Source organism: Cyprinus carpio, chromosome B15 (assembly GCF_018340385.1).
Source record: "Cyprinus carpio isolate SPL01 chromosome B15, ASM1834038v1, whole genome shotgun sequence".
Classification (NCBI taxonomy): domain Eukaryota; kingdom Metazoa; phylum Chordata; class Actinopteri; order Cypriniformes; family Cyprinidae; genus Cyprinus; species Cyprinus carpio.
Window position 1 is genome coordinate 3,230,194 of NC_056611.1, and position 10,000 is coordinate 3,240,193.

The following is a 10,000-nucleotide window of genomic DNA, read 5'->3' on the forward strand; positions in this document are numbered from 1 at the left end:
GACTGTTAATTAATGAAAACAATTGAACAGTTTGAAGTTTAGCCCCAGTTATGCTGTAATTACTGCATGGCTACTCATTTTATTTTTACTTTTTAATCATTATTCCCCAAAAATAAAAATAAAAATTAAGAAACATGCATCTAATTTTCCTTTTTCACTATTTGTTCTCCCCTGAATTAAAGTGCTGACCGGTGACCTGAATAAACTGACCGGTCATGGGGGAATTCAGCAGCGCGGTGAGTCAGTGACCAGCGCTGTTATTGACTCCAGTCTGAATCACAGAGTCCTGACTCACGTGTGACTCCTCACTCCAGAATGAAACCCTTCACCATTATCAGCAAGAACAGCTTCTCCGTTCAGCTTTGAGCGTTATGACACATCTGCTCTTTCGCACCGCAGCACTGAACCATTCATGAGTCAGTTCTTTCATTCACCCGATCACTCTACATTAGCATCCACACCCTACACATTATAACTCTGTGTGTATTATTGTGCAGACGTTTGAAGTTTGTGTTGATGGGAGTTTTTTGCACAGTTTTAGTGCTGCCTCAGACACGTGTATCTAGTGGTATTTTTATAGATCATATATTACAATTCCCTACCTCTGTTATTTTATTCAATTTGCTTACTGTAAAGTGAAAAAAAAAAATATTATGGTAAGTAATGAAAAAAAAAAAACTATTCTGATGTATACTTACAATTATACCTTTTATTTGAAAATATATACTATTGGTTGTTTTTCATATAACATTAATGAAAATTGAGAGGCAAGATATGCTCATGCCAGAATGATTTATTTAGCGTTACTTATCAGAATCATTTATTTATTTTTAATACGACCCTAGACACTTTGTTTTTGGCTGTTTTATGTTTTATTTCTGGCTTACACTTGTGTGCAACCTGAATTCAATGGAATTCTGGTAATCATTTTCAGTCAAGCCAATAAAGCTTTTGTTGGTTTTAAAAGCCAACTCTTTCTTTCCTCTCTGTAGTTTTTTACTGTAATTCCCGCAGCCGAGAATGATTTGAAGCAGTATAACTGCAGGTAGGTAGTTTGTTTTCTGCCAGTGTTTGATGTTTGTTGCATCGGCAGCATGTTTCTGGTGCAGAGTGAGCTGTTTTCATGTGTCCCACTGCGTGTCTCCAGCTGGAGATGACTTTATTCAACAGAAATATGTGTGTGTGTGTGTGTGCGTGCCAAAGATCAGCTCAGGAAGACTGCAGACTACATGCTTATATGTTCATGTATTATAGGAATATTCTGGCTTCAGTATACTTTACAGGAGAAGTGTATCTTTTTTTCTCTCATGCCACGCATGTAAACCTGGTAACTTTCCAACAAGAAATCTTTTTTCAAACCCTGGCTACGTGTTCTGTACTAGACTAACTGAGACTTGTCATAGCACTTGTATACCGTTGTTGTTCTCTCGTTGATCTGATTGTTTCTACTGTTCTCATTTGTAAGTCGCTTTGGATAAAAGCATCTGCTAAATGATTAAATGTAAATGTGAAATGTGGCAAAAATATGTTTACACGCAAACTTGTAAGTCATATTTTATGCTGAATATTCCTGCATTTAGTCTGACACCAGCGCAGGATCCTGGGTAAAGCAGAAGTGATCGCTTCTTCTTTGTCCTGAACAGAAAGTGAATGTCACACATTTCCCTCAAGTTATCAATGTTCATTTCCAGAGTGTCTAAACACCAAACATTCTTCTTGCCTCATTTCTTAAAATAATTTTCCAAAAGTAAATACTTGAAAAATGTCTGCACACTCTCTTATGCAAGATAAAAGACATTTACAGAAGAAACAAGGCAACAAATAATTAAAATAAATTTCCACAGAAACAAGATGACCATTCACTATACTGATTGTTTGTACAGTGAGATTTGTTGGAGTGTGAACTGAAAAAGAGTTTCTCTGTTTTAATATTTTGAATGCATATTTGCAAATAATTAAAGGCCCTGGGAAGATTATTCATCCCTGTCATAGATGTCACTAAAAACATTTTGTTCAATATCTTTCAGGTTAAAGCTTCTGGTGAAGACTCTGATGAGTTCATCTCCAGTCAGACAGTCAGCGCGCCGGTCACCAGCCGTCTGATCTCGGGTCTGGAGGCCTTCAGCCACTATGATCTCAGACTGGCCTGCCGGAGCAGCGAGGGCATCTCCAACTGGACGGTCTGGATGAGTGTCAGCACCAGTGAAGGAGGTAAGCACCTCTTCTCAAAGAGAGCGAAGGAACACGCTGCGCTGCTGGAGAAATGTGTTTGCAGAAGAGAGATGTGTGAGGTCTGTCTCTGCTAAACTCAGAATGAGCAGGGATGCAGAAAGACAGAGGAGTGTATGGTGATGTGCATTAGAGATGGGAACTGACAGCAAGGAGCAATCAGGAATAAACAAGATGCCCTTTAATAATGCACACTTCATCCTTAGGCCTTGCGGTTATTGTACGCTATGAGGCATTCAGGCCAGTCTGTAGGTTTGGGTGTGTGTTTCCTGTAAAGGTTCCGGTCTGGCTGTGTTCACTTTAGCACTGCGCGTCTGCCACAGGACTATGCCTGAGCTGTAGTAAGTTTTTCCATGCCAGATTACTGAAGGAGTGTTTGTAGGAGAGAGTGAGGTGGGTGTTGGGTACTTTCCATAAACTGGCATTATGAAATGTCTCTTGGAAGCAACGGCCGTGAGTGAGCTTTAACACACAGACACGGCATGATAATGTAAGCACAAGAAGAATCTGAAGCTCTGTGAATATATACAATTTTACTCATTTAAATGTTGTTTCCTAGTGGTTGCTTCTTTCATTTATTCATTTCATTTAGACTCTTTTTTGTAAAGGGGATGCATTTCAGTTCCCTTTCGATACTGCATCCGCACTGCGTCTGCTAAGACTCTATAGGAAAAAGCCTTTTTTCTCCTGAACTGAAGCCTTTTTTCAATCACGCAGTGAAACTGCACGACAGCTATATAAGCGGGCGTTTGCCACAGGATTCTCAGATTTCTTCTCTTTCAGTGACGACTCTACGCTCATCGCTGACCCTGAAAGCTTGCTCGCCATTGACATGCCTCACAGCTGGACTGAGACCTCCCTGCTCCCCCCTCCCCGCTGTCATGTTTCTCTCCTCCCAGTTACCTCGGAGGAAGCAATGGCGAGCTTGCAGGTTGAGCGATCAGGCTTGAGCAATCTCATGCCGACACACATCATGCGTGCTTAATCTGCCAGTGTGTGTTACACATGAGGATCAGCACCCCTCGTTACACGAGCAGCTAAATCCTCATAGGCAGATCAAAGCAAAACACTGGCAGCTTTGCATTTGTGTGTGCGTCGCTGAGCCCCGCCTACCCCGCTCTTGTGTTTCTCTCCTCCCAGTTACTCGGAGGTAGAAATGTCGAACTCACGGGTATGAATAATCATGCTTGAGTGATTTAATGCCATGCAGCTCTTTGATCTGCCAGTGTGTTTACACGTAAGGATCGGCACCCCTCATTGTAAAGCGGCTCAATCCTCCTGAGCGGTTTGGAGCAGAACGCTGTCACCAATGATTCAATATTGCTGACAACTTTGTATTTGAACGTCCCTCTTGCCTGGGCCACGCCCACGCCGAGGCTGCGCTGCTGAGACATACTGCTCTTACTACGAGAGTTCATGTCTCGCTCTGCTTTGCTCATGGCTCACCTTCTTCAATGAAGACGAACCCGCCCCTCCCCTCCCCTCATCCATTACATGTGGATTTGAGAGAATGCTTGCAGCATTTTTTATCTTCCAGAGTGTTTACACAAAGATCATCAAAACTGCTTTTCTAACGAGCGGTTTGATCTTTTTAGGTGAATTAAAAAAAAATGCTGTCACTAATTGTTATTATCACTGACAGCTTCAAATTGGACATGTCTGGGCCACGCCCATGCTGAAGGCAGCACGCATGGGAGCTGACTGCTCTGCTATGAGAGCATTAAGTCTAGCGAAGCATTTTTTTGAAAGCATTTTCAGGGAAACCAAATTTCCTCTTCTGAGTATGGGGTCCCCATACGGCGACCAGCCTCTCAATTTAATCCAACCCCTTGTCACATGGGCTGAGGCCTGGCAGGCCATCCCTGTTGAGCCAAACTGGGTGTTGGAGACAATAAAACTAGGTTATTCACTGCAATTTGCTCCAATACCCTGCATTTCAGCAGTGTTGTTCCCACCTGAGTTTAGAGCAAAGACGCAGATGTCCTGCGCTCAGAGGTGATGAATTTGCTGGCGATAGGAGCCGAAGAAATGGTTCCCCCCAGCTCAGAGCAAGTCAGGCTTCCACAGCTCCACAGCTACTTCCTTGTCCACAAAAAGTATGGTGGCCTCCGACCCATACTCAATCTCAGACACCTGAATCACACCCTCATAAAAAGGTCATTCAGGATGACTACGCTGAAACAGATCCTTGCTCAAATTTGCTCAGGAGACTGGTTCTTTTCACTGGATGCAGAGACAGATGGGAATCTGCATTCTCAACTACCTCGATGACTGGCTCATTCTGGCCCAGTCGGAGGTAGAACTAGCATCATACAGGACCCTCCTCCACAGCCATCTGGAGTGCCTGGGACTCTTTTTTTTTTTTCTTCGCCAAGAACACAATGTTCCCCAGCCAGGGAATATTGTTCCTGGTAACAATTTTCGACTCAGCCCGAATGGCTCTGGCCATACGGAGGCTGGCGACCTCTTTCAAGATTGGAACCACTGGCCTTCTTAAAATGTTTCAGAGGATGCTGGGCCTCATGGCTGCGGCATCGCCAGCACTACAGTTGGGTTTGCTTTGTATGCACACCTTCAGTGCTGGTTGAAACTACGGGTTCCATGCCATGCGTGGCATCACAGATGGACTAACCCCCCTGGAAGAGCTCCTGCAGGATGGAACAGGGTGTGACCATGGGGATGGTTTGCGGAAGGACAGTTGTCACAACAGTCCCCTCCAGCTCAGGTTGGGGGGCGCTGTGCGAGGGCATACATAGAAAAGGCTTCCACATCAACTCCCTGGAAATTCTAGCAGTATGTCGAGCCTGTCAGTTCTTCCTGCCAGTCCTAAAGGGGCACCATGTGCTAATCCGATCAGACAACATGTTGGTGGTGTCCTACGTAAATCGCCAGGGAGGCCTCTCCTCGAAGCGTCTCTTCATTATGGTAGAGCGTGTCCTGGAATGGGCTCAACTCAACCTGCGCTCTCAGGGGAGTGGACACTCCATCTGCAGATGGTTCAGAGAATCTGCGAGATCTTTGGCAAGGCCAAGGGAGACCTCTTCACCTCAGAAGACAACTCTCACTGCCCAATTTATTACTCTAAAACCAGGGACGCGTTGGCTCGTGATTGGCCCAACCTCCTTCTATATGCTTTTCCTCCCGATTGCCCTGATCCCACAGGTAATCAGGCGAGTAAGGGAACAAATCGGCCCAATCTGTGGTCCCTGCACCTCTGGCTGCTCATCGGGAGCCATACAATGTAGGAGGCTAGAGCCCTATTTACGAGACGCCTCTACGACTTTAAGTGGTCTTTTTTCTCCGCTTGGTGTCTAAACCACGGCAAAGACCCTCATACTTCCGATTTGACATAGGTGTTGTCATTTCTACAAGAGCTACTGGATAAGGGACGCTCTTCATCTGCACTCAAAGTCTATGTGGTGGCCATAGCGGTCTCTCATGCCAAGGCATGGTTGAATACCGGTGCTCTCCACTCCGCTCAGAGCACAGGTCATTACACTCTCTGCTATTCCTCCCTCTGAGGAGGAAAGGGAGTTATCTCTGCTCTGCCCCATCAGAGTTCTGAGAATTCCATGCCAATTCGATAACCGGACCAAAGGGCTTCGGGTCATGAAGCAAAGACTCTCTAGATGGATAGTAGACTCCTTCTTGCTCTTCTTTGGGCATTCAGTGCCCCACTGGAGTATGGGCCCATTTGACAAGAGGCATTGCCTCATCTTGGGCATGGTCCAGTGGTGTGTCCATTGCAAATATTTGTGAGGCAGCTGGCTGGGCCTTGCCGTCCACATTCTCAAGGTTTGATAACCTGGAAGTCCAGACCCTGCAGGCTAGGATCCTTTCCGCTTGAAGAGACATGCACTGCATAAACAGATCTGGCAGAGAGCCCTTGGCCATAGCACGCTCAAGCTCTCCGGCATTAGTTCACCTGTTAGCTCTTGACCCCTGGGTGTTGAAGTTACAGGAGTATTCTGGAACAATTAACCAGGCCGGGTGTGACCTCAGGAAGCCCAGCCCATCTTAGCCTTGGGTTGTTATTAACTTCTCTATGGGCATTGGTTGCTAATGGAAGTTTTGATACTTTTAGTCGTTCCACTACATTAGCACGGTCTGATTGTATTGTGTTCCCATAGCGTCTTAGCAGATGCAGTATGATTGTAGTATCGAAAGGGAATGTACTCGGTTACTAAAGTAACCTCGGTTCCTTGAGATACGGGAATAAGTACTGTGTTGCTAGCCATGCTATGTAGCTGCACAACTCAGTCGTCGCTTCAGTTGAAGTAACCTGATAATCCTGTGGTGAACGCCTACTTATATAGCCAGATGCCCCACCCATTCTGGCTCCTCTGCCAAGCCGTTAGTTCATTTTTTAATACACTTCACACACCAATGGCCATGCAGTATCACTGCGTGATTGAAAAAAGGCTTCAATTCAGGAGAAAAAAGGCTTTTTCCCATAGCGTCTTAGCAGATGCAGTACTCATTCCAGTATCTCATGGAACCCGAGGTTACGTTAGTAACCTAGTACATTTTAAGTTTTACAATACTTTTTCATATCCCAGCTTAAAACACAGATCTCACAGTAATGAGCCAATCCTATGTTGATTCTTTTGTAAAGTGTAAGCAGTTCATAATCAGAACACTGATCTGTTTGTCCGAGCATCCCAGTAACATTCACTCACTGGAGTGACTTTTTTCCTGACTAATGACACACAGGCAGACTTACAAAACATCATTATTCATAACACTATTGGAAATATTTGAGATCTGTCTTACTTTTGATTGACAGACTTGACCAGTCACAGCCCAGGAGAAGCATGTCTAGGAGGTCAAGTCAAGTCACCTTTATTAATATACTGCTTTTAACAATACAGATTGTGTCAAAGCAGCTTTACAGTATTAAATAGGAAAATAGTCTGTCAATAATGCAAGGAGGTCTGCTTAGCCTGTTTAGCTGGGGCTTAAACACTTAACTTTCAGTAATTTATTGATATGTTTGTGCCGACACCATCAGATGAGAAGAAAACTTGACCTGAATTAAGCTTTTTAGTTGCTAATGAGCTGCTTTACAGTTTAATTACATCTTGCAGCATTGACACTGTTATTGAACTGAACTGAATCAACAATGAATCGACAAAAGATGAATAACAAGATTGCTGCCTATTGCCTAGAATGCCTACAGCTCATCGATTAACCTCACACTGTTATTGATCTGAACTGACTTGAGCTCCATTGTTGAGTTTCATAGTTTCCAGTGTGAGTGGGGTGACAGCAGTTTTCCACACTGCTCTAAAAGCACTCCACTCCAGGTTTCCATATCCCTCAACACTTACATCTGCTCTAGAGCACAAGGAGTGTGACACAAACACTGTGTGTATTGGTGCTCATATTCAAATGATGCAGGTGAAATGGTTTTGGAATCTCATGTTGTCTTTAAAAAGTCATTTGTGATTCTCTTTCCTTGTTTGTTCTGCTTGACCGGATTTAGTTTTCCTCCTGTTTTTGATCTCCAATGATTAATTGACGTCACCACTGTGTCAGTGTGTGGGATGGGCGAGACACGGGAAAGATGGAGGAGTGAAGGAGATACTTCAGATTTTCCAGGAGAGGGTTTTTCTGGACAGTGACACAGTCTTTGGCTGTACTGGGCTGTATGTGTTTATACGTGTGTGTGTGTGTGTGTGTGAGAGTGTGTGTGTGGGTGTCGGTGTGCTTGTGTTTTTGGTTTGTGTGTTATTAGCGTGTTTATTATGATAGTCTAGGCTGACCGCACCTCTTCACTCTCAAATGCCATTTTGTTTTGCTGTCCCTCTTTTCACTTGTCTTTCAGTCTCTCCAAAGAACAATCACAAATGAAATGTGTCCCAAATAGGGCTGGGTTATAGTATTTGAGAGTATTTACCATGCAGCATTAGAAATGTGTCATACTATTTACACTGAAGTATATATATTTGCACAGCATGGGACTGCATTAAGTTAATACAGAGCAGTGTTAATCCCAAACAAGTCAAGGCGAGGAAGAACTTATTACATTAGTTGTTACATTAACACACACACACACACACACATACACACAGAAAACCCCTTACAGAAAACATGTTTTCACCTTGTTACAATCACAGACAAAAATAACATACTATACTAAACCATTGTATTCCCCTTGTGGGGATCACAGTCAAAAATTTCAGGTTTTACTATCCTTGTGGAGGCAATTGGTCCCCACAATGTAGCATAAACAAGTACAAACACACACACACATTTTTGATACTTAACTGAGAGCGACACCATGCTGCTTGAGCTATGAATATAGCAAACTCGGAGCAATCAAATTTTCTTCTGTCTCTTTGTCTTTGCACTAATCCTACAAATTCTCTTTAAGAAAGAATTTCCTGCTTTTTTTCTGTCCTCCTCCATTTCATGTAGCAGCTCTGTCTTGTCTGCCCTGACCTTACGTGACCTTTGATTTATTCTTGCCAATAAAAAAAAAAAGAAAATGAAATACAGACATGCACACACTGTGGGAAAAGTGAATGAGGCAGAGAGGATTCTGTGATGGATAGAACAGGAAAAAGAGGAGGAGGGGTTTGTGAAAGAAGAAAAAACATACTCTTTGCTAGTTTCCCAGAGTCCCACATTGCCCCAGGGATGAGAGAACCAGAGAGAGAAACAAAGCTGATCGCTGATATTCCAATGAAATTGGTTTGGCGTGTTCTGTTTGAATGGATTAACTCAAATCTGAACTTACATAATCATAATCACACATCTACTCTACTCCACCAGCATTGGGAAATCTACTTTAAAGTGTTTGCCAAGCTACAGTCTACACAGAAGTAGTTCAACTGTAGTCAGGCTAAACTATATTGAAAGAGTTCTTATGAAATATATAAGTGTTAGATTATGTAATTTAAGATGTATTTTTCTTTTTCAATAATAAAGATGGTTTTTGCATTAAACATATATTTACACTGAATAAAACTTGCTAGAATGTAACAAAGAGAAAGGCAGTTATAAATAGCAGTGTTCAGCTGGACAAAAAAAACTCTGCACTATGTACTGGAAAAGTAACTTATAACTGGAAAATTTACACTATTTTGAAAAATTCTGAGCAATTATCTTGCTCCTGAAAAAAAGAAGCACAAGTTAATGTAATTAACTTAATTAGAAATGATACCTTTGGTTATTTGCTAACACTGCTCTTTATATAATACAAGTGACTGTCTGCCACACCATGGCCTCGTACACTTAAATTTCCTAAACATTAAGTTCCGTCTGTGTCCGTAAAATGAATCACTTTGAAATTGCGATGTTTGACGGTGCACCGCTGACAGAGGCATTGTGTTTTGTTTAAGCTTGTTAGACTGTTTCAAGCGTGCTCTCGCAGTGTTGCCATGTCCACTTATTATAAGCATCTTTGGGCTTGTTGTTTGTTGCTTGACCCATAAAGCTATCAAGAGTTGTTAAAGTGGGCAGATTTGTGCCACAATATCTCTGGATTTCCAAAATAAAGCATATATATATATATATATATATATATATATATATATATATATATATATATATATTATATATACCCTTAGCAAAAGTAGTATACTTCAAGTTTATTAAGTATACGTAAGTAAAGTAAAGTTCAAGTATATTTTTAAGTATATTTTATGTAGCAAGTATACAAATATCAGTGTTCTAGTAGTATACTTGTAAGTGTACTGTTTCAATAGTCCTTGGGACTAAATTGGCCCACTTTTTAGTACATAAAAGTATACTTTAAGTATAACAG

At 42.3% G+C, this 10,000-nt stretch overlaps 1 protein-coding gene across 1 annotated transcript in view; it reads left to right on the top strand.

The window, feature by feature from the left end:
- The window catches only part of LOC109093148 (tyrosine-protein kinase receptor UFO-like), a 54,268-nt gene that overhangs the window by 11,235 nt on the left and 33,033 nt on the right, over nt 1-10,000 (top strand). Inside the window, exon 7 of the mRNA XM_042738927.1 lies at nt 2,028-2,211. Within this exon, the coding sequence (XP_042594861.1) occupies nt 2,028-2,211 (184 nt within the window). The remainder of the gene's footprint in view (nt 1-2,027; nt 2,212-10,000) is intronic.